The 25050-nt window shown below is 49.1% G+C and overlaps 1 protein-coding gene across 1 annotated transcript in view; it reads right to left on the reverse strand.

Annotated features, from left to right (window-relative positions):
• The window catches only part of TNS3 (tensin 3), a 321347-nt gene that overhangs the window by 87812 nt on the left and 208485 nt on the right, over positions 1–25050 (reverse strand). Inside the window, exon 17 of the mRNA XM_011946796.1 lies at positions 13460–14716. Coding sequence (XP_011802186.1) covers positions 13460–14716 — 1257 coding nt within the window. The remainder of the gene's footprint in view (positions 1–13459; positions 14717–25050) is intronic.

Raw genomic sequence — 25050 nt, forward strand, 5'->3', positions numbered from 1 at the left:
CTAAGGGCTGCCCAGCCAGCAGGCTGTGCAGGGTCACCTGAGACTCTGCCACGCCCAGGATCTGGGATTCACCACAGGGTGCAAAAGGACACCGAGTCTGGGAGGCAGGAGGATGCTCAGTCATTCCGGTCCCACAGGGGGAACTGGGGATGGTGGGGCCTCAGCCCCAGGTGCATCCTATGAGGTGCCTTATCCAAAGCCACCACGACAGGGTGGAGGACCGTCAGGAGGATGGTCCTGACAGGTAATCCTCATGTGCTCCGAGGGAAGAGCAGGAAAGCCAGTCCTTGACTGGGGACACCCGGGGGCCTTGTGAGAAGGGGATGCATCGCCACCAGAGCCCTGGAGAATCAGGGATTCAGGCCAAGACGTCGGGTGCTGCACTAAACACATGCGGGACTGAACTCAGCCCAGCCTGGGGGTTAGCACTGTTGCCATCAATTCACCTCTGAGCAGTCTGAAGTGCAGGAGAGGGCTTCTCACATCACTTAGCCAGAAAATGTTTTTTAAATTTTGTTTAAAACACCCACAAAGCTCTTGCACAGCTTTCCACTTTGTCCAAATACACTGAACTCCCAATTATGTAAACTAATTCAGAGTGCGAATTAACACATCCTGATTGGTAAGTCAGTACTTGCGTTGACCCTGAACTGTGATTCTGTGATTCAGACCGCTCTTGGAGACTGATCTTCGCCAGCGCACGGCAGATCCCGGGCCCTGAGCCTCTGCCAGGAAGTGCAAGGGGGGAAGGGAAGGAAGATGGGTGAAGTGTCCAGGAGCAGACACCCACCATGTAATCCACTCATAAACTTCATGTCACCGCATTCTCTCCACTGTGGGGTCACACAGTCCACTCTGCGCTGGTGAAATAAAGCCACCACCCAGGTGGAAGGCGGCCCACAGAATCGCCTGCCTCTGCCTCTGATAACCGATACGTGACTATTGGCTGTCCTCTAAATTCCACAGCAGGGTCACAAATCCTGCTCTCGTCAGAACCACCCTGCGGCACGCTCCAGCCTCAATGAGCCAAGGGCCAGCTCTCCTGGAGGCTGGGACACGCACCTAAGTTGAGAACTGCAAACACACAACAGAACTGCAAATATACAACAGTGGTTCTCAAAGGCCGTTGTACACATTTTATCACTAAAATCCTGAAGCTCGGGCCTCACCCGTGAAGTCAGAACCTCCAGCGGTTAGACCTAAGTGTCAGTCTTTTTAAAAACTCCCTACCGTTAGACCTAAGTGTCAGTCTTTTTAAAAACTCCCTAGTGTTTCCAACACACAACCAAGCTCAAGAATCACAGCAGGTCTCAACCCTGAATTTGCACTGCATTATTTGGGGAGAGTTTTTAAAGCAAGTCTGACATCCAGGCCCCACCAGGGCCAACTCAATCTGCCACCCACCAGAGGTAGAAGCAGGTACCTGCATTTTTAGCATCTGCATTTTTAAAGCTCCCCAGGTGACTCCAACATGCAAGCCAAGGTGTCCAACCCCTATTCTAAGAGATGGAATCTGCTCCTGGAGCAAATCTTCAGGATGCAATATTGACTAAGAGAGTAGACCGTCAGTGCTCTTACACAAAAGTAACTAGGTAAAGTGGTGGATATGTCCATTTGTTTGACTGTAGTGATCCTCACCCCATGTATAGGTATAACAAAATATCATGTTAAACACCTTAAATATATACAATGATAAATAAGTTAATTAAAACATAGAAAAAACGGGGCCAGGCACAGTGGCTCATGCTTATAATCCCAGCACTCTGAGAGGCTGAGGAGGGCGGATCATTTGAGTCCAGAAGTTCCAGATCAGCCTGGGCAACATGATGAAACCCTGTCTCTACAGAAAAATACAAAAAAAATTAACCTGGCATGGTGGCACATGCCTGTCGTCCTAGCTACTCTGGAGGCTGAGGCGAGAGGATCAATTGAGCCCAGGAGGTCAAGGATGCAGTAAGCTGTGATCACACCAACTGCACTCCAGCCTGGGTGACAGAGTGAGATCCTATCTCAAATAATAAATTAATTAATTAATTTAAAAAATAAATAGAACAGATGAAAACTCATGACATGCTAGAACATTACCTATTTTAAAACATGCCTTCTTTCATTTTCTATCTGGGCATTAGAAGATAAAGTCCCCATAAGCTACTGATTTATCTTGATATGGTCCTCTAGGAATGAAGTGCAACATCACACAGGTGTGCCTGATAGGCTCTGGAAGCTCCTTGCATTCCAAGGAGTGAAAACAAATCATGGGCAAAGACTGCTTCGTGGCGAACTTGAGACCTCCAGACTTCAACTCATTCACACATACCCACGAATCTTTTCAAGACAGTGTGTAAAAGGAGGCAAAGTGGCACGACAAGGACGCCCCAACACTCTTCCCGGCTGAAATGCTCCCAGAAATGGTTTTAGGAGCCTTCTCCCAAAACTGAAACAGGACTGATTGACCAGCCCCTTCCACCTGGTGGGCATAGCCTTAAAGAGCTGTGCAACTTGCATATTTTTTACAAAGTAACGTGTTAGGAAATCATTAGCCAGGGTTCTGACAGACATATCAAGACCCACCCAGGGAAGAGCCTTCCCGTCCCAGGCCCACCCTCCCTCAGTCACGCTGTCTCCATGCCTAACCCTGATTCTAAGAGGGCGCTGGCAAAACTGCAACAGAAGGTGAAGGGAGGGAATCCCATATTTTAGATTGCAAAATTGAAAATTTTTTCCACTGGGAAACACTGAAGTCCATGGCTAGGTGGTGGCATTTCTTCTAAAAAGGCATATTTAAAAGGGAAATGATATGTCCAAACAACGAAGCCCTCCAACATGAGAAATGTCAGCAATACCCCGTGTTTTGTAAGTCAACTGTAACCTAACGTGCAGATGTGAAAAGCTGCAAACTACAGAAGGGGACCCCCCGCCTGCCTCACACACTGCCCTGCCTCAAAGACCCCAAAGACCCCATCAACGGAGCTTCTGTACAGGCTTCAATTCCTGCCTGTTCACAGGGATTGGTTTTCTTTTTGGATCACCCTCCATCATGTGACCTTACTGGCCTCTTCCCCAAACACTTTGCCTTTTTTTTTTTTTTTTTTTCTGATGGAGTCTTGCTCTGTCACCTAGGCTGGAGTGCAATGGCGTGATCTCGGCTCACTGCAACCTCTGCCTCCTAAGTTCCAGTGATTCTCCTGCCTCAGCTTCTTGAGTAGCTGGGACTACAGGCACGCGCTACCATCCCCGGCTAATTTTCGTATTTTTTAGTAGAGACGGGGTTTCACCATATTGACCAGGCTAGTCTTGAACTCCTGACCTTGTGATCCACCCGCCTCGGCCTCCCAAAGTGTTGGGATTACAGGCGTAAGCCGCGGCGCCTGGCCAACATTTCCTCTTTTAATCACCATGGTGTTTACTATCCCGTGCCTCAGGACGGATACAAGGGCTGTCCACTTTCAGGGCCACATAGGCTGCGCTGAACGTAAGTGTTGCCACGGGTCCACCTGGCTGATTAACTCTGGGGAGTGACGCAGCCGGTGACTTCTGGCAGAGGCCGTGGGAGCCAGGAGTGATCTCAGGAGTGTGGGTAGCCTTGGGTGCACAGAGAGGGCTCACCCCTCATCCCAGGCCCCAGAATGAGGCCCATATCAAGCCACAATGCAGTGGACATGTGGCATGACTGGAAAAAAGCCATGTTGCTGGGGAGTTGTTATAAAACTGCTCCACCCTGACAGAGGGAGAGAATTCTACCACCACCTACCTAGGATTCCATAAATTAGCAGTTCCCCTGAGCCAGCACTCAGGCTGTTAGGGTCACACAGACCAGCCTACTTGCAGTGCAGCTCAGGCAGTGCTTCTGTGGACAAATGAAACACGCCAGAGACCTGGTGATACCAAATGACTTTCAAGCATCAGGGGGGAAGTTGCCCAACAAGTTAGAGAGCGGCCATAGGACCCACCAGTTCCCCAACAAGCTACAGAGCTGCCACAGGACCTAGCAACCCCTCTCCTGAGCAACGCCCCAAACAACTGAAAGCAGATGTTCAGACAAACACGGGCACACCCATGATCACAGCATCACCATTCACCAAGGCCAAAGGTGGAAACCACCCAGGTCTCCATCGAGAGAGGAATGGATAAACAAACTGTGCTCTCTTCCCGCTGTGGAATATTGCTCTGCCATAAACAGTACGGAAGTGCCCACATGGGCTATAACACAGCTGGCCTGAAAACATCACACAACACGTCACAAGAGTCAGCCACAAAAGGCACATATAGTGTGACGCCATTTATGTAAAATGTCCACAGCAGGCACATCCTCAGGGACAGGAGGGGATGTGTGAGTGTCAGGGGCTTGGGGGGGAGGTGTGGACGGGAAGTGACTTCAGGGGGCATAAGGTTTCCCTTTGGGATGATGACAAATTTCTGAAACTGGATACTAATGATGGTTGCACAGCAATGCAAATGTCTTTACTACCACTGAACAGTACACTTAAAACTGATTAAAATGCTAAAGTTTACGTGATGTGTATTTCACCACAAAAAAAATTAATGAGTATTTTTTAAAACTGAGGGACAATTTCTGTTTTCTAGTGTGGGCCGGACCAAAGATTTTCATCTCAAAATGCAAATGACTTTATTGTGAATTACTTTATTTTTATTTTTCCTTTGACATGAGTGTTAGCATGTTAAATTTAGTTTTTAGTATGTGCTTAAGGAGGTTATATTAGCTATGACTTTCATCTCAGGAGAGTAAAGATGGCATTAGAAGGTATCTGTTATAGAAACAATACTTCATTTTGGGCCTAAGCCAGTGAAGATCCCTTGCTGTGGCTATCACGGGCAGGGTAGACTGAGCAGAAGATAGTCTGCAATCCATACCTCAAAGTCCCAGAAGGCCCAGAGAGCACCTTCTCCTCTGTGGCCCGAGCCTCTCGGCAGTGTCTTCGGAGCGCCCGTCAAAGTGGCGGGGTGGGAAACCAAGTCCCCCTGCTTTGGAGAGTGAGAGTCTCTGGGGCAAATGGAAATGATTCATCAACTCTAAAATTTCAAAGTTGGTTTTATGCAATTAAAAGAAAGTGACTGCAATGGCAGTTTCCCAGAGCAGACCTGAGTTTCTCATTCTAAAATATTTTCCGAATTGGACACCCACAGAGCTCCCTGTAGTGCAGTGGGCTGACTCGGTTATTAAATGTGCACTCACATACACATGGCTTGTTCATATCCACAGCCCTAAAGCATCGGGGTCTGAAGATCGAGAGGAGCTGTGTCTAGTCCTGACCCCTGGGCAGGAGTCTCTTTTTAGAGCTCTCAAGGCACATAAATATCCCATTTCTCTCAGCCACCCCCAGAGACTGATGCTCACAGATGGAGAAAAAACCTTGTCTTGCCTGCGGTAGCAAACAAAGAGCAAGAGTCCCTCATGGACACATGTCCAGTGCCAGGGGCCCTGGCTCCTTGGCTCCCAGACCTCCTTTACCCTGGTTCTCTGATGTGAGTACCAGGAAGTCCCTCTTATAAGACCTGGGTCCTAGGACCTCACCCAGCTGCTTGGAGGGTGCAGTGGCCAAGGGAAGCCTCTCAGAGAAAAGGTGACCCTGGGCTGACTGTGACCATCCAAAGACAGCCCCTGAAAGGGGGAGGTACTGGCATGAGACCTGGTCTCTTGCTGACGCCTGAGTCCTTGGAGGGCTCCAGGAGTGTCTATGCTTGGTGCTGCAGTCACTCCTCCATCCTCCACCTCAGATGCGCATACTGGTGTCTTCCCCCATGCTCCGAGGGTCCGGCACTGGCAGGGTGACACCCGTAACTGGGGACTGCTCAGTTATAACACACAGTACGGAAATAACGACACCTGGACCTTTAGAAAGTACCGTGGATCCCCTGTGTCCCCAGCATGGCTCTGAAACCCCCATATCCAGATCACTGACAGCCAAATCCAAGGCCCCTTCATTCTTCCAATGTCCAGCTGCTGCGGGGGCAGGCGCTGGGGCCCACTTACTCACTTCCTTCCCTCTCTCCTGAGATTCTTCCTCTGCAGAGTTGGAGGCCAGTGCCACCCCATGGCACCCCCATCCTGCCTAAATGCTATCCTCCATTGTCTCTGGGCCCCTAATGGAGCTCCCGGGCTCAGTGCACCTTCTTAGTGCCTTCTCTTCTGGTAAGACAGTGACCATGCAAAAAAGAAAAGAAAATAAAAGAAAAAAAAGCAAGCAAGGGCCCAGCCCAAGACTCCGAGGCTCGCCTCTGCCCTCAGGGAAGAGCCATGCCCCTTGGCCCCCATCCTGGCCCTTCATGGTGGGGCCTATCTGCATCTCCAGCCTCACTCCCCGGCACCAAACTTCCCTGGCACACTATGCTTTCTCGCAGTCCGCTTCTCCTCCAGACCATCTGCCTAGTAAGGATCCCTCTGCCTCACAAGGCCTGGCTGAGAGGCTCTGGCTGAGCACCCCCGGCACATTCCCCAACTCTGGAGTTGAAATGAGATGGGACTGTCTGCATGTCTCTACTTTGTGAGGCTGTGAGCCTTCTGCCATGGAATCAGAGCTTGCAGATGATCTGCTTTCTGAACCCTAAAGCGCTCTTCCAGCTTTCACATTTGGTTCCTTTGGTTGGGGTTTAGCACACAATTTAAATCAACGGGCACCCCATGGTCAATTATTAAAAGCTGACAGTTTCCATTGCTCTGAACTTTCTTTAGGATGCACAGGTTATCAGCCATGGGTTAGCACTAACAGAGCAGGTGCCGAGTCTGGGAGGGACACTGAATGCCTGGTGGGAATGCCACAGCACTGTCTGCAAGCAGAACAGGGCCTGCCAGGTTCCTGTCGTCACAGGGTGGAGGTTGATATAACATGAATAAAATATTTTGACAACATGAAGCAAAGAACCCTCAAGGTATGAAAAAAAAAAACCACAGAACTGGCTTTCTGCCACCCGTGGAATCATAAATTCCAAAGGTTGAGTCATTTCTTTTGTTACTGGGATATCATCACTTGAAATCTTCCCCCACTTAAAAGGGTATGATGCAAAAAACCCACCACGTGCAGGCTGAAACCAGGCTGAGACCCAGAGTGGGGCGGGGACAATGAACCTGGAAGCAGCACCCAGGGCCTCTTCCACAAAACACTGACGGCGGCAGAAGTCAGATCAGAGTGAGGGAGCAGGGCCTCATGGCTGGCGGACACTTGTGGGGAGCAAAATGCCCCCGAACCAACTGCCTGAATCTCACCCATTCTGCAAGAATGACACAAAACTGTGCTCACTGGCACAGAGAGCACCCAGGTCTTAGCCACCAGAGCTTTGTGATATCCCACCTCTGGACAGCCTCTCTTTGGTCTTGTGGGTGGGCAGGGCTACTCTACATTGTCCAGTGATAAATCCCCCTCAGTGCCCATTCAGCAGAGCAATTCTGGTCTCGAAACGATCATCTGCAGTTTCGCCTGTCCCAGACCCCTGTATCTGCAAACATATGTCGAACTCTTCCTGCATGCCAGGGAAAAAAAATAATGAGCACTTCCCTCAAGAGGTTTGCTGGCTGGTGTAAGAGGGTGAGCTTAGTGGAATTAGGACACAGCCATGGGGTGCAGTCAGAGAGATGAGAGCTCTGTTATGTGTCTTGGTGAAAATGAAGGTACTTAAAACAGTGTAGGCACTCAAAGTAACAGTTCTTACTATTTCCAACATCATCAACATCACCATCACTAACACCACCATAAACATCATCACTATCATTACATTCATCACTGTCATCATCACCATCACCAAACCATCATCACCACCATCAGCATCATCACCATCATCACAGTCATCACCATCATCACTGTCATCATCGCCATCAACATCACCACAGTCATCACCATCATCACCATCACTATCACCATTATCACCATCACCATTACCACCATTAACATCATCACCACCATCAACATCACCACCATCATCAGAGTCATTACCATCACCATCACCAGCACCACCATCATCACAGTCATCACCATCATCAGGATCATCACCATCACCATCACCATTACCACTATCAACATCACCACCACCATCAACATCATCACCATCATCACAGTCATCACCATCATCACTATCATCATCACCATCACCACCATCAACATCATCACAGTCATCACCATCATCACCATGATCAGGGTCATCACCAACATCAGGATCATCACCATCATCATCATGACCATCATCACCATCTACATCATCACCACCTTCAACATCATCACCATCATCATTGTCATCACCACCATCACCAAACAATCATCACCATCAACAACATCACCATCATCACTGTCATCATCACCATCACCAAACAATCATCACCATCAACATCACCACCATCATCACTGTCATCATCACCATCACCGTCATCACCATCACCATCACCACCATCAGCATCACCACCATTAACATCATCTCCATCACCATTGTCATCATCACCATCACCACCACCATCACCATGATCATCACCATCACCATCATCATCACCATGATCATCACTACCATCAGCAGCAGAACCACCATTATTATTGTGCTGGTATGAAAGACTTTCTCAGGAAATACTTAGCCTTCACATATAATTTTCATCTCATAAATAATGCAGGATGCCCAGAAGTCCCCCGGAGGTGCACTGGGCAATGCTATTCCCAACTCTCTACCACAAGTGGTGGTCTTTCTCATAATGAGGACATAATCTGCAAAGAGTGAAAGACTCTGGTAACTTCAGGATGCTGAGGTCTCTGTGACAAACCTTCATCTACTGTCAGAATTAAGAAAGCTGTGTAGCAGTCTGTGTCCATGGATGAGATGGAAGGCAGGAAAGCAAGAAGGGGCTCATGTAGACATGGCGCTCTCAGAACTTCCAGTCTACAGTTTCCCCTTGTGAGCAAGACTCAAGATAGTCTCTGGTCAGTCAGGCAATGCCGCACCATATATGGGGCTGACCCTCACGCACACAGATGTGGAAATGATTCCCCTTGCAGGGTAAGCAATGGTACCATTCTGGGCATGTCATGAGCCTTTCAGACATGCCAGGATCCTTCCTATTCACACATGGAGCTAAGCTGAAAGAGGAGGACTCCAGCTCAGCAGCCCTGGTCTCCTTTGGCTGGCTGAGGAGATGGATATGGGTTGGGGGATCTAAGATGCCTTCAAAGTGCAGGCACTCCAGCAGCATCCCCAACCTTCTGACGATGTCCCAGAGACTCGGAACCAGCTGCTTTGCTACCACACTTGTTCCTGCTAGGATCTAGTGATTTTTGTTTTCTGCTGCTTGCCAAAGTAGCCATTTCCTATTGAGAAATGTCATTACTGAAATTTAAATTTTAAAATAAAAAAGAGTTCCAGTGTTTTCTATACCTGCCAGGGAGGGAAGAAACGATTCCTTCCCTGCTTAGCTGCAGTGCTTGAGAGCTATAGAAGTAAGCAATTTTTTTTTTTTTTTGAGCCAGAGTGCTTGCTCTGTCACCTAAGCTGGAGTACAGTGGCGCAATCTCAGTTCGCTGCAATCTCTGCCTCCTGGGTTCAAGTGATTCTCCTGCCTCACCTCCCAAGTAGCTGGGATTACAGGCATGAACTACCACGCCAGGCTAATTTTTGTAACTTTAGTAGAGACAGGGTTTTGCCATGTGGACCGGGCTGGTCTCAAACTCCTGACCTCAGGTGATCTGCCTCCCTCAGCCCAGTGAGCATTTTTTAAAGGGATTTCTATCAGGTCAGAAAGTCCTGGACTGAGATCCAAAAGCCTGCCATGCAGGCTGTTGAGAGACCACCTCTACACTGTGTAGGCTTTTTACACTAAATGAAGTGCAAGTCTCAAGGCTTGCTCCATCTCCCAGCTTGGTGCTTACCTAGCACAAGAGGCACGTCCTGGAAGAGAAAGCGGAGCTCCCAGGAAAGGCATGGCTCCCTCTGCCCTGTTTCCAATGCTGCAGCTAACCCTTCAGTGTCCATTCATCACTGCTCATGGACAGTTGCTCACGTGTCAGGGTTCCTACAAGAAGGTCACTTCCCAATTTTAAAAAGCTCTGGGGAAACTGGTACCCGGTTTTGCTTATATCTAATCTTTTGAGATCTTTTTAGTTCTGATGCTAGAAAAAAATGGACAAATGGTCCGAGATGCCTGTCAAATATGCATAGATTAATAAATACTTTATATTTGTATTGTCAATACCCAAATATACACTGAATTTTACTGGTCTATTGCTGAGATATGAAAGTCCTTCAACTTCAAAATGATAACTAAATAACTTTTATAATAAAAGGAATTAAAGAGGATCTAAATTCAAAATCAAAATGTGTTACTGGGTTTGACACAGGGGCTCACGCTTATAATCCCAGCACTTTGGGAGGCTGAGGTGGGCAGATCATGAGGTTGGGAGTTCAAGACCAGCTTGGCCAATATGGTGAAACCCTATCTCTACTAAAAATACAAAAATTAGCCGGGCATGAAGGTGCGCACCTATAGTCCCAGCTACTCAGGAGGCTGAGGCAGGAGAATCGTTTGAACTCGGGAGGTGGAGGTTGCAGTGAGCCGAGATTGTGCCACTGCACTCCAGCCTGGGCGACAGAGCAAGACTCCAAAAAAAAAAAAAAATTATTATTAAAGTAATGAGTTTGGCTGGGCACAGTAACTCACGCCTGTAATCCCAGCACTTTGGGAGGCCAAGGCGGACAGATCACAAGGTCAGTAGATCAAGACCATCCTGGCTAACACGGTGAATCCCCGTCTCTACTAAAAATACAAAAAATTAGCCAGGCACAGTAGCGGGTGCCTGTAGTCTCAGCTACTGGGTTGAGGCAGGAGAATGGCATGAACCTGGGAGGCGGAGCTTGCAGTGAGCTGAGATCACATCACTGCACTCCAGCCTGGGTGACACAGCGAGACTCTGTCTCAAAAAAATAAATAAATAAAAATAAAAATAAATAAATAATGAGTTTACCAAGTAATTTAAAAACAGCCAATCTGAGGGTGGATAATATGATGTGGCTTTCTAAAACTCCAGGCCTTATAACTGTTTATTTGCAGCAAGAACGGGGAATCAAAAGGATTGAATTCAATCAATTGAAAGACCTATTAACCTCAAGAGACTACTATATGTTAACCTAAGCCATGGAGTCCTCTTCTCCACATACACTCAGATGCCTCCAGCCTCCTCCAAACCTACATGAGATTGTTATCCAGGAGAAAAGACTTCTGATTTTAATGTTTCCAAGTAACTTCTTTCAAGAAGGTTTGGTGAAGTAAGTCAGGTGTGATACTGCAGATAGTTTTGTTCCCATTGGGGCCTTTTTTGTAGACTCAGAATTTCCCAAATATATTTGTTTAATGCATCAACCTGGACCTATTGTTCAGGAACTGCTACCCTGCTGTGGTGTTGTGGTTGCTATACAGTTGTATTGTAAAGTCCAATAATCTACTCAGGGGGACTCTCCAGGCTCCTTCAAACTCCCAGCTCAGGACACACAAAGACGGAGTTACTCAGGCAGGCTGGAATGACAGCTGTTTGCTCAGTCACACCCCTAGTAAGTGAGAGGTGGATGTGGACGAGCCTTTCTTCACACCGTCCCTGGGCCAGGCACTGGGGTAGGGTTTCCTTCTCACAGATGGAGTGAAGAGAAATTCACAGGGACACTGCCTTTTACACACGTGCGTCACTCAGGCGGCCCACGGCACACTCAGACCTGAAGCCAGGACCAACATCCGCAGAGTGTGAGGTCCTTCCCCCAGACCACCCCAGACCTGAGATGGGACTGCAGTCCTCACCTGTGTGACTCCAAAGAGGATGGAGACACTGAGTCCACACCGCAGGGCACTGACATTTGCTCTACTACGCTGGTGCCATGTGAACCTAGGCGGGCCATGTAACCTACCGATATCTCCGTCAACACGACTATCAGGCAGGGACTGGTGCCTGCAGCCAGGGTGCTTAGGACGATGACATGGGCCAGCCCACCTAAACCAAGAACCACGCGGGCATAAGTGGTAGCATCTCTCATCAGTGTTACCAGCACATGGTGGGAATCACATGCACGGTGTCACATAGCCATATTCTCCCTGGTCCTTTACCTCTCTGGTCTTCACTTTTAGAGGTAAGTCCCTCTAAGGAGCCAGCGGCCCCCATTTGCCAACACATCCCAATGTGCCAATGTGGGAGGCCCTGGCACCATATGGATGCCACACTCTCTGGCCCAAGGTTATCCTTGGGTCCTGGTCCCTGCATATCACTGCCAGGGCTCCCAGAACACAGCTCTGTCTCTCCACCTCCTGTAGCCTCCCAGCGGCCCCCAGGCACAGCCGCTACAGCCTGGCTGCCCTCCCCTGGTGTGCATCTCTGTGCAGGAGCTTCCAGACCACATGATCTCACCACACTGTCCCCTACTGAGACAACCCTGCTCCATTTCAGTGCCCTTCTCTGCCTGTTGAGTGTCTTCCCTGGCCGACATGACCACCTCCAGCTCTCTGGTCCCCTCACATTTCATGACTTCCCAACAGAAAGAACCTGGTCCCAACAGGCAACTTGCCCCATTACATTGATGCAGCTTGAAGATAGTGCTACTATAACCCAGGCAGAGGTCACTGCCTGTCCACCACTCCCAGCCCTGGCTCTTCCCAGGCCTCAAAGCTAGGCAGAAAGGCCCTGTGCTGGTTTCTAAACCACCAGCCTCAGGGGAAAAGGACACGTACAGTCTTGGCCTCTCTGCAGTTAGCATGACCCCCACCTGGTTTTGGGGCATCCCCAGGAGGTCCCTGCACCTGGCCCCATGGCTCTGGGTCCCACCACAGCTCTCAGTCCCCTCACCCATGAGCCTGCTCCCCCAAGCCCCTCCCATCACTAAGCTGCTCCCCGTGGTAGAACCCCTTGTGGACCCCAAGCCTCCACCCAGCCACTGCCTTCCATAACCAGTCCCCCCACACCACCATGGCCAACTCTGACACGTGTATTTGTAATCAGAACATTTTATACCACGACTGCTTAAACACTTCCTGTGACAAAGCTGTCTGAGGGCTCAGCAGTCCTCTTCCTCCCCAACCTTCAGCCCCATTGAAGTAGCTGGCATTTTTCCACAAAGCCCTGATCTATACCACAAGGACAGAAGTAAGTATGCTTCCTTCGTAAATCCACTAACATTCATGAAGGGAGAACGGTTTCACTGTGAAGCCCACTCTGCAATGAAGGCATGACCGGCCCTTTCCAGCGGAGTGCATGCTGTCCCTGCCCCTGCACTGACGTTAACAGCAGGTCTTCTGCCTGGTTCTCCCACCCTCCAAATCTCCTACCAAGGGACCACACCAGCATGACAGCGTTTGGATCCTAGGCCAAAATTCACGAGAGGTGAAACTGCAAGGGAAATGTCCCTCCCTTGTGGGTTTTGCCAAAAGTGAACCTACTAGGCTGATTTCTCATCACACATTAGCCTCCCGTGGAGCACCTCCCATGGAGCCCCAGCTCACCTTGCCGCCCAGGGGTCCTGTTGGGGCCCTCTCCTGTGTCAGGCAGCCTGCTGCTTGCCCGGAGCCCGCCTCCCACGCTGTCCGGAGACACAGAGCCATTGGCCTGGCTACTGAGGGCATTCATGTGGGTAGGGATGGGTTCGAAGGTGGGATCCAGCTCCAGGATCAGCCTGTTGAGCTGTTCGATGGACTGGTCGATGTCCAGGGTGGGCGAGCCCGGGGAGGGGCCTGTGCTCAGCTCTGGGCCAGCTCCATTCACAACCTGGTCGCCTGGAAACCTGGGTTTGAACGCTTTGCTGGGAGAGGGCTGCTGTGTGTCAGAGGGGTGTGGCCCACTGCCTACACCCCTCTGGACAGCCACCCTACTGCTGGTCCCTCGGGTGGGGGTGAGTGGGACTCTAGGCTGGGCCTGGACAAGGCCGGGATTGTCTGCAGGGCCGCGGCTCACCAGCCGGGCCTCCCCATCGGGGGCGAAGCTGTACTGGTGAGCTACAACCATCTGCTGCTGGCGCACCCAGGTCTGTGTGGAGTAGCTGCTCTGCCCGTAGGCTTGCATCTGGGAGGACACTGAGGGCTTTCTCAGCAGGGGCTGGGGCTGCTTGGGTTCTCGAGTCCCGAAAGTCCGCTCTCGCTCATAGGGGCCGTCCATGCCAAGGCCCAGGTCCGGAACAAGGGTGCCCTGCGGATCTTCACCAACGTTGCTGCCAAAACCGTCAGATAGGAGTGAGTTCTGGCTGCTCTTGTGGCAGGTGAAGGGACCCAGGTGGGCCGACTGCGGCCCTTCCGAGGAGGACAGGGTCCCAAGGCTGTCCACACTGTGCAGGTCGTGGTGGGGCATCTCGTCATCCAGAATGTCCGTCTCCCGGTCCTTCAGAGCAGCATCTCCATTCACATGAACCTGGGCCGGCACCACGTGGCGGGTCCCACTGTACTTGCTTCGAGCATCAGTCATTTCCTTGAGGGAGCTTCCAGGATCCTCCAGGCCAAAGCCACTGAGCAGCTGGTCCAACTCGGCCTTCTCCTGGGCGCTCAGGCCCCTCCTGGTTCCTGGAGCCAGGCGCTCTTCCGTCTTATCAGTCCTGGCAGAGGCTGTAGAGTGGCCGGAGTCACTGCTGACAGACAAGGTGTGGTCACTGTGGTCTGGGCTGTTGGTGGTCGGGACGGCCTGGGGGCCACCTGGGATGCCAGGATCCGAGGAGCTTTTTTTCCTCACCTTCGCATAAAGGCTGCCATCGACAGGGCCCTGCGTGTGTAGCACTGCGGGGGAGAAAACCAGAGAGAGGCTTTCAGACCGGGATGAAAGTAAGCCTCCCACCCTCAGAATGAGTGTGTGCATTTGTCTAAACAAATAAGTGGATTCAAAATATGATTTACAATAAACAGGGACAAAGATCCCTCTAAGATCACAAAGTTCTATATATACTCTGGAGGATGCCAATGAAAAGGCATTCAAATAAACATTTCAGGTACTTGAATCATTTCTACCTTTCCATGCAGAACAAATTGTCATTCTGAACTCTGGGAATCTTCACCTTTTGAATCATCTTGCCTTTGGGGCTCATTGTTAATTTCATCATGACTGTGAACGTTGAGCCCAGCTCGGCTCATAAATCCCCAAGAATGAACTGTTCATCTTAGACAAAGAAGAGCTTCCGTTCATAGACCTGTGTAACATTTGTTGAGCATCAGCTAGGTGCTGGGTAGCAAATTCCTATTAAATTGAATGTATTGGTGAAACCTGTCTCTACTAAAAATACGAAAATTAGCCGGGTATGGTGGTGCATGCCTGTAGTCTCAGCTACTCAGGAGGCTGAGGCAGGAGAATTGCTTGAACCTGGGAGGCAGAGGTTGCAGTGAGCAGTGATCACGCCACTGTACTCCAGCCTGGGCAAGAGAGCAAGACTCCGTCTCAAAAAAAAAAAAAAAAAGGAAAAAAAACTGAATGTCTGCTCAAATGTCAATATGAAATTCAATGAAAAGAGAAAGTGCAGGAATTGGTTTGGGTCTTCCTGCTTGGCACAGCAACTTTGGGCCAAGTAGGTGCCTGCTGAATGTCTCAGGATCATAGACACTTGAGGCTGACCTGTATGCGCTGATTTCCATACATGGAATGTCAAGAAAATAAAACTTTGAACTAAAGTGTGGGCAGGAAGGGCTGAAGCATCAGCTACTATTATTAATCATGGCCACGACTCTGGCATTCTGGGACTCCCAAGCCTCAATGTGCTGACTGGCCAATTGCCGTGACCACACACATCGGGTCCTTGCCAAGAGCCTCCTAAAATAAGCTGGAGTTTGTAGTCAGCACATGCCGCACCCCATGGGCCTCCCCCACCTTCTACTTTCTCAACTGTGAAATTGCAAGCATTCCACAGCCAGGGAGCTGCTGGTGGTGGGAAGCCCACGCTGCGTGGGCACCTGGAATTTGAGAGACGTGAGCCACTACCTAACAGCAGTCACTGAGCCTGGCCCAGGAGCCCTCTGGAGGGACCTGCCCTGAGCATGTGCCTCATAGCCCCAGGCTCCAGGCTGATGCGCCACCATGGTCAGCAGCTGCTGGCTTTTTTGAAAACACTGGGACAACGTGTTAGGACAGAGTCCCGAGAGGTACTGGGGTGTGGTGCTGAAAACACGCCCACGTCAGGCTTTCTTCTTGTTTCAACCGTGCCCAAGGGAAAGCATGCAGAGAAGCAGGGAGTGGGGAGAGTGGACACAGGGGTATGGGCCCATCTGCAGTGGCCGTGACTCCCATCCTAAAGTCAAGCCTAGGGAAGGGAGGGTCTGGGAGCAGAAATGCTACACAAAATGCTGAAAATAAACCAAGTCTTCAAGGCAGGGAAAGTGATGACAGGACATATGCCATGGGATTAATTCAAGGTAACAGCCTCAGTAACAGCTGCTGTTTTCTGAGTACCTTTTATTGACAGGGCAGGAGCATCATGCATTTTCTCTAATTTTCACAGTATAACCTATTTTCTTTTTTATCTATAAGGAACTGAGGATCAAAGAGAATAAATAATTTGCCCAAGGTCAGGCAGCTGCTAGGAGGTGGAGGTGGGCCTAGAACCCAGGTGCACTGGCCCTGACGCCTGTGTGCTCCTGCTGGCCCACTGCCCACCTGCTCAGAGAGCACCAGGAGGGCACACACCTGGAGGCTCTGTCAGTGGCCCTGCCCACAAAGAGGTGGCACTGAACTCACATTGCTCTGACCAGGGATTAGCGAGTGACCAGGCTTCAGACCAGGCAGAGACTAAAACACCTATTTCGCCCAGCTCTGTGCAAATTAAACAAAGGAGACACCTGGAAAGACTGGCCTAAATTATAAGGCACGTGCAAATATCACCTCTACAATTTCAAAAATGGAAAATGCAATCCATTTGTTAATGCAATCACTAGGCAATTGTGAAGTAGAGTGGTCCCTTGAAGAAGCTCTAGCATCAGATGGACACTGGTTCAAATCCCAGCTCTATCCTGAGTCTACCCTTAGGGTTCTACCAACTGGTGCATTCACCTTGACCTTCAGCTTCCTGGTTATAAAATGAGGGTGTGGGTAGATGGTTCTATGAAAAGGTTGACCTGAGAATTAAATGGCATAGCACATAGGGTGAGTGTCTTTATAGGCCCTGAGTAAACATCAATTTAATTTGATTTCTGTTTAGATTTCCTGTTACCAGGAAAATTTAACAAATGTAAGACCTGGTAAATCCTTCTTGCTGTTTTCAGAGCGTGAGAAGGAGGTGCTGATAAACAGCTTCTGCTCCGTGAAAATGACAAAGACTACTCCTCCTCCCCACGATGGAGGGTGCTGTATGGCCATCAACCAAGTCCCTCCCACGCCTGGCTGGCAGCCAGGACACACACTGCAGGGCCACGCAGCCCGGGGTATAAGCCTACCCACTACAGTCACAGATTTCATGCTGCTAAGTCTGTATGACTTCCCATACCCTTCTCCCTAAATCTGAGTTAAAATAAATTGGCACAATAACGTAAAAAAAGAGCCCAAGAATGAGTTGTAAAACAATTCTTCTAATCTGAATTAAAATGCTGTCAAAAAGGGCTTATTAATCAGTCTGAGGTGGAATCCTTCAGCTAGCTCCCTGCCCTGCCTGCTAAGAACAGTACGTGATTAGAAGGCTCCGTACCAAATGGTAAGGCAGAGGATAGTCCCTCTCTTGTGGGAGGGTATGAATAATTATATTTTATTAGTGGTAGAAATCTTAAAATAATAATAGATGCATTAAAAACAACAACATTAGGCCGGGCGCGGTGGCTCAAGCCTGTAATCCCAGCACTTTGGGAGGCCGAGACGGGCGGATCACGAGATCAGGAGATCGAGACCATCCTGGCTAACACAGTGAAACCCCGTCTCTACTAAAAAATACAAAAAACTAGCCGGGCGAGGTGGCGGGCGCCTGTAGTCCCAGCTACTCCGGAGGCTGAGGCAGGAGAATGGTGTAAACCCAGGAGGCGGAGCTTGCAGTGAGCTGAGGTCCGGCCACTGCACTCCAGACTGGGCGAGAGAGCGAGACTCCGTCTCAAAAAAAAAAAAAAAAATTTCCATTACCATTGACTATACATTCCATCTATGTCAGGTCCATTCTGAGCCCTCCAAGCGGAGTCTCATCAAATCCTGACAGCCCGGGTGGTGTTCAACCACCTTCCTATTAATACATGAGAGCACAGCCGTGGGACAGAGAGGGTCCAGTCCAGCCCTATCCAGCGTCAAAGACAAGGCTGGACTCCTGCTAAACTTCCTGCTACACACATATGTAGTTTTCTACGTCAGAAAATGCCCAATAAATGTTAAATGTACAGGAAAAGAATATGAAACATTATCAGGTGAATTCCAAGATAGGACTGGTCAATCTTCTGAATCACTCTGTAGCAACACAGATCTTTCTAAAGGTGCAGAGCCCTGGGTAGGCCATTCCAGGAGCTCCACAGACAGCCCCCTGCACCTACACCCCGGTGGTCTTCAGTGGGGGCAGGAGAGTCAGCCTCAGGGGGAGGGAAGGAGAAGGGGCCTCTGGAACACACTGTTCCTATCCTGTTTTCTTGTAAAGGGCTATCACTTTGCAAAAGAAAGAACTTGAACTTCAGTTAGACAAAGGAGACGGCTGTTTCCCTTTATCCTTGAAGATGGGATCCCCATTCCACCATTTACTCTGTGTGTGTTCCTGGTCATGACATTCAGGCTGTTCAGTTTCCTGGTTTTACATTTATAAAACAGAATGCTTCCTATCTTTCAATGGAATGAAAGACACAAAGATGCTTTCCATCTTTCTCTCAAAGTTATGAGAACTAGAGAATATGGACATAAAGTACCCAGCTCATAGGCTCCAAGTAAGAGCACTCATAATTACTATTAAAGGCTCTTCCCATAGTGGACAGGGCCTGGCATCCGCCCCCTGGACTCATCTCTTCACTGCCTGCCCTGTTCCCAGCGTCCACTGCAAGCATGCACCTGCCCCGGGGCTTTGGCTCCTGTCCTTCTCTGCATCTCATCTCCCTCACCTCCTTAACAGGTGCTGCCCTGACCACCCTTTCCTCACTGGGTTGTTATCCAGAGTACATACTTGCATTCAGAAGAACTGCACCTTCACCCACTGGGACTCAGGCTCATTGAGGGCACGGGGTTTGCTTTATTTTGCTCTCCCTTACATTTCTAGCATTAGAGAACAGCTTCTGACACCAGGTGAGTATTGAGTGAGAGGCTAAAAGTTTGAGCTTTTTCACACATGACAAAATCTGGGGAGCTATTTTGGAAAGCTCAGCTGCCTTAGCAGGCAAAACAAACAAGCAAACAAAGAACCACCACCAACCCAAACCAAACACACACACAGCCCACAAGTATCTGAAGGTAGAAGAGCCGTGCAGCCCTTGGCCACCTGCAGCCCAGGTGTCCCCGCAATCTGGGCCTTTTCCCAGGCAGCACAGCCAGGTCCACCCATTCGTGAGAGGTGGAAACAGGGTGGCCATCGCTACTGACCTGGCTGGACTCCAACTGATAATGAACACAACTGGAAAAGTAAATGAAGTCACCCAATTTAAGCGTTCTAAATTCCAAAGAAAACAAAAGTCGTGACCCTAAAGGTTAGCCCATTTGCCCATGAAGCAGGAAGCATGGACCGGATATCCAGGGGACATTTGAACATTATCTGGACACAATGTGCTCGGAACCAGGGGCACAAAGATTAATGAGACAGAGCCCTGGCAAACAGCAGGTGCAAGCAAATGGCACCATGCTATCTGCCATTTCCAATCTCCTTTATCCTCCTGCCACCTGTGAGGTTGGTGTTTCATTGCTCAAACCCACACAGCTCCAAGTGACAGGGCTGGGTAAATATCTGTCTTCTGACCTCTGTATCGTCTATCTTCTCACCTATGAAACTGTTGCCTCTACACTGGGGGCACAGGAAAGAGCTTCACTTAAATACTTTCTGCCACTGTTATGCTTTCTAAGACTCAATGCAAAAGCTGCAGGACAAGAGCAATAAAAAGAGAATTCTGCCTAGAAATGAAACCTAACAGGGGTGTGGAAGCAGGGTCACTGCATGGCTGACTGCCAGTCTTGCCACTGAGAAACCAAACAGGAGCCCACACCCTGTTGTTTGCAGCCCCCAAAGGCGCTGATCCATCATTAAAGGATACCCTCCTTAACTGATGGCAGAATGCTACTGATAATATGGTTCTGGTTTGGAAAAGTGACATAGAAAGTAATTTTCTGCATCCAGACCAGAGAAATGACATAGCCAACAAAATTCCCATCTGTGGTTCCTGGACATGGGTTGTGGGTGGGGTTCGTGGTGCCCTGACGAACTCCTAGGGGCAGGGAGGGTGAGGAGCCCCTACTAGGTGAGGGAGGCTGCAGGGCTTCAAGTCTCCACTCTGTCTCTGGCACCTGACGTGCTATCAGGGCTGACACTGCTGTGAGGAGGTGGTGGGGTAAGGACAGAATTCTCAAAGGTGGGGTCCTGCCACTCATCTGCCCCTTCTACCTTTTTATATCCTTAAATAACATATTTTAACATTTTGCTTCCATCTCAAAGGGAGTATGGGGAAGTCTGAATCAACCCTCATTCTGCAAATTGAGAACCTGATCCCAGAGTGGGAGGAAGTAACTCGCAGGGATCCCATAGCTCTTCAGCTGCAGATGCAGGAGGAGAACCTTTCCACATCTCAGTCCAGGATAAATCATCCCATTCGGTGTCCCCTTTCCCTTGTGTTGCCACCAGACCCAGCCAACAGCACCAAGGACCTCCCCTCCCAAGGGAGCCTGTCCACTGTCTGGCAACAATTTCCTTGTGGCTGGATCTTAGTTCAAAATCCAACAAACATAAATATGGCCCTGAATGACTTCCGCTGCATGACATACCAGTGAGGTTTATCACCTGAAAAGGACCAGAAGGAAGAAAATACAGAACATACATTCTTGTCTCTTTGGAGGACCTGCAGCAACAGACTTCCTTACCCACCCTCCCTGCAGGGAATCCTTCTCTTTCCACCCCAACCCTGGTACTGAAACGTGGCTTTCCCACAAGGAGGCAAGAGGGTTAAGAGGCACTCAGAAGTATTTCAAAAGTCACTCAAAAAATGGAGAAGACAAAAAAATACATGTGAAAATATCCCTTCCATCCCAGCTGAAAACAGATTAGGCAATGCCCAACTGTGCTCCCTGGCATGCTAACAATCAGCTGGCCAAAGGGACAGTTGACCTCACACTTCAGCACCCTCCATCACCAGTCACTCAGCAACCAAAAATACTCATCACTGATCTGTAATCCACCTAACTGTCCACTGGCCCTGCTTCCAACAGAAAGTTGGTTTGAAGCAAAGGAAAGACAAATCTGACAGATTTATGAAGCGATGTAGAACCTTTCCTTTTTCTAGGTACTGATGCTAAGAATCCCATATTCTACTTTTTGCGACAGGTGTGCTTAAAAATTAACTTTTCATTTCAAAAGAACTAACAGTATCCTCCCTGAAACTTTTTAGTTTCAAAGGAGAAACTAGAAAATTCTTCTCCATGAAAGTCGGTAAGAGTTGACTAAGCATTGCTATGATTGCTAGTCATAAATGGGGACTTAGAAGCAATATTCAGCCTAGTCCTGAGGATGTGCTGGAGAATGGAACAGCCCCCTTGGGGAACAGAGAGGAACAAGAGATGGAAAGGGTGGTGGGCACATTTCACAGTATCTGAATAGACAGATCAACAGAGGCAAGGGAAAGATGGAACGGCGTGTGAGAAGAAAAGCACCCACTGATGCTGAAGCAGCCACCCTCAGGTGAGCCAGGTGAGGCTGCAGGAATTGGCATCTTCATCACCTGACGAACAGAGAGAATTCTGGAAACACCTTCTCCTACCACTCAGCTGACCACCTAAAGACAAGGCCACTGTGCAAGCTCCTCCCATGCTCCCAGCACACTGTTGGGCCCTAGGGATCCCACTCAATTCCCAAAGCAATCCTGTGAAGCAGGAAATGGGAAGTTCATTTTACAGATGAGAAATCAGAGGCTGAGAGAGCCTGCACTAACATTAATGATTTTTTTACAAGCCTACTGAATAGAACATCTGAAATTTAAACCAACCTCCTGCCAACTCCAATACCCATTATTTCCATTCCTTAAAAATGATAAAATTCTAATCTTAGTCAATCACTTTTATATTTTACAGATATCTAGATCAAGACACACACACACACACACACACACACTCACTCATATACACCTCACTCACTCCTCAGAGACTATTAAGCGATTTGTGCTTTCCTCTTTAACTCCTAAAATGATTCATTATGGGGGAGAGACCCCTGTGCTGCCACAGCCGCTATAGTGATGGTCACAGTTTTATGTTCTGTTTCTTCAAGCAAGTGCATTTCTTTTTTATTTTTTTAATTATACTTTAAGTTCTAGGGTACATGTGCATAACGTGCAAGTTTGTTACATATGTATACTTGTGCCATGTTGGTGTGCTGCACACATCAACTCGTCAGCACCCATCAACTCGTCATTTACATCAGGTATACCTCCCAATGCAATCCCTCCCCTCTCCCCCCTCCCCATGATAGGCCCCGGTGTGTGATGTTCCCCTTGCCGAGTCCAAGTGATCTCATTGTTCAGTTCCCACCTATGAGTGAGAACATGCGGTGTTTGGTTTTCTGTTCTTGCGATAGTTTGCTGAGAATGATGGTTTCCAGCTGCATCCATATCCCTACAAAGGACACAAACTCATCCTTTTTTATGGCTGCATAGTATTCCACGGTGTATATGTGCCACATTTTCTTAATCCAGTCTGTCACCGATGGACATTTAGGTTGATTCCAAGTCTTTGCTATCGTGAATAGTGCTGCAATAAACATACGTGTGCATGTGTCTTTATAGCAGCATGATTTATAATCCTTTGGGTATACACCCAGCAATGGGATGACTGGGTCATATGGTACTTCTAGTTCTAGATCCTTGAGGAATCGCCAGACTGTTTTCCATAATGGTTGAACTAGTTTACAATCCCACCAACAGTGTAAAAGTGTTCCTATTTCTCCACATCCTCTCCAGCACCTGTTGTTTCCTGACTTAATTAGTGGATCAGGTGCTGCTCCTAGCATGAACTCTTCAGCTCCCCCACATGCCCATGGTACCAGCAGCCCCACTGGGGTCAGGAGCCATGGATATGCCAGAGGTCCTACCTGCGCCTGGACCACCACAGGGAACAGGTAGCTTCTCCAGACATAGCCAGGAACCATCCTGTCCCTAGGTCGCCCTCAAATGACTCACTTGGGACCTCAAATGACTCACTTGGGACCGCCCAGCGAATCAATTCACCATCTCCAAACAATCCCAATAAGTGGAGGTTTATTGGAATTACATCTGCAGCTGCAAGTGCCCATGGCGAGGCTCTGACAAGCACAGCCCAGGGAAAATGCTGAAGACAGAGAGGCTTTGGTTTCAAGAACGAGCACTCATCTGCAGGCAGTCTCCTGGAGGGGTCTCAAGGACTATGTACGACTCCACATAGGTGACATTCTGGGGTGGAGACATTGTGTTTGGACACAAATGGGTGTGGTCGGGGCCAGGAGAAGAGTGGAGGCTGCAAAGGGTGCCAGGGATGGTTTGGGCAATAGAAATATCTGTGTCTTGATAGTGGTGGGAGTGTCATGGCATAATGTTTGTCAAACTCAGACTACTGTATACTAAATAGAGCACATTTTACTGCATGTAAATTGCACCTCAATTAAAACAACCGTTGTGAGATCAAGACAGAAATGAGACTCACAGCACACTAGGCCCCAACCTGAGGCGGCTCCTCTTGATCTCCTCCCTTCCTCCCCTCTTCCTCTTCTTCCCCTTTCTCCCTTTCCTCGTCTTCCCCCTCCTCCCCTTCCTCCTTCTCCCTCTCCCCCTTGCCCTCCTCTCCCTCTTCAAAGGCTTTCCCTCCTCTTCCTAAATTCCATGAGACAAAGGAAACCCTCTCTCCTTGGGATAACGATCATAGTCCCTTTGCGCCTCACTGTCACATAAAGCATCTTTTGACATTTCCAATGGAGTGATTCATGTGCACATCTTCCCTCCCCTTCTAGGTGTTCTGGCATAATCCAGGCTTGAGTCCTGGCTTGATCATAGCTGTGTGACTTCAGATGAATGAATCACTCAGCCTCTCTGTGCCTCACTTTCCTTGTCTGTAGAGAAGCAACCTGGAGAAGGGTGTGTTTGCTGGTATCAGCTCCCAGAACCACTGGGGTGCAACATGAAAGGCACGGCACACACCAGGCACTGGGCAAACCCTTCTTTCTGTGCTTTCCCCGTCCCTGGTCAAGTGAAGAATTCCCGGAACTCACATGTGATTCACGTGTGGACCCTCTGGGTGCAGAGCTGAGGGACAGAGGAGTGCTCCATGAACATCTAATCAGTGAGTACACAGAAAGCAGGTCCACTGACCTCCCACCTCGAGAATTACCCTGAGGAACTGTTCTCTAATATAAAGCTATGGTAAAAGGTGGGTTTTAAAAAACGTATTCAAAAGTTCTGTAAGTCATTTTTTGATATGACTCAAATTGTCCCAGGCACCAATTTTGCTAACCATCCACCCAGTGCGACTTTATGGCCAAGCTGCCTGGCTCAGGCTCTTACCAGCTGTAAAACTGTTTTCCCATCCCATACTTTTTTTGTTTGCTCGGTGACTGACAGCAATGATGGCAAAAGCAGCAGTAATAAGCTAACTGGGCAACCACTGTCTTCCAAGAACTTCACCTATTGCCTCATTTGAGGCTCAAAGCAAACTCAGAAGGGGCATGGGTTCTCCTCTGTTGAACCTACAAGGTTAGGGGGCTGCAAGGGACCAGAGCATGTCCAGGTTTCACAGGGGGACGGGTAAGGGTGATCTGGCAGATCGTGTCATGCACGTCCATGATTCCCATCACTACATCACATGACTTCCCCTCAGCAGAGACAGAACATTTCTCCTGGATTTGCAAAATCAAATGACACATGAGCGATGGGCACCGGTGCTGGACTTGTGAGTTTTCCAGCAGATCATTCAGTTGACGGGTCTGAGGCTGCACAATGTGGAACAGCCAGTGGGGGTTTCAGTGCTG

This window comes from Colobus angolensis, unplaced genomic scaffold (genome assembly GCF_000951035.1).
Source record: "Colobus angolensis palliatus isolate OR3802 unplaced genomic scaffold, Cang.pa_1.0 Scaffold253, whole genome shotgun sequence".
Lineage (NCBI taxonomy): Eukaryota > Metazoa > Chordata > Mammalia > Primates > Cercopithecidae > Colobus > Colobus angolensis.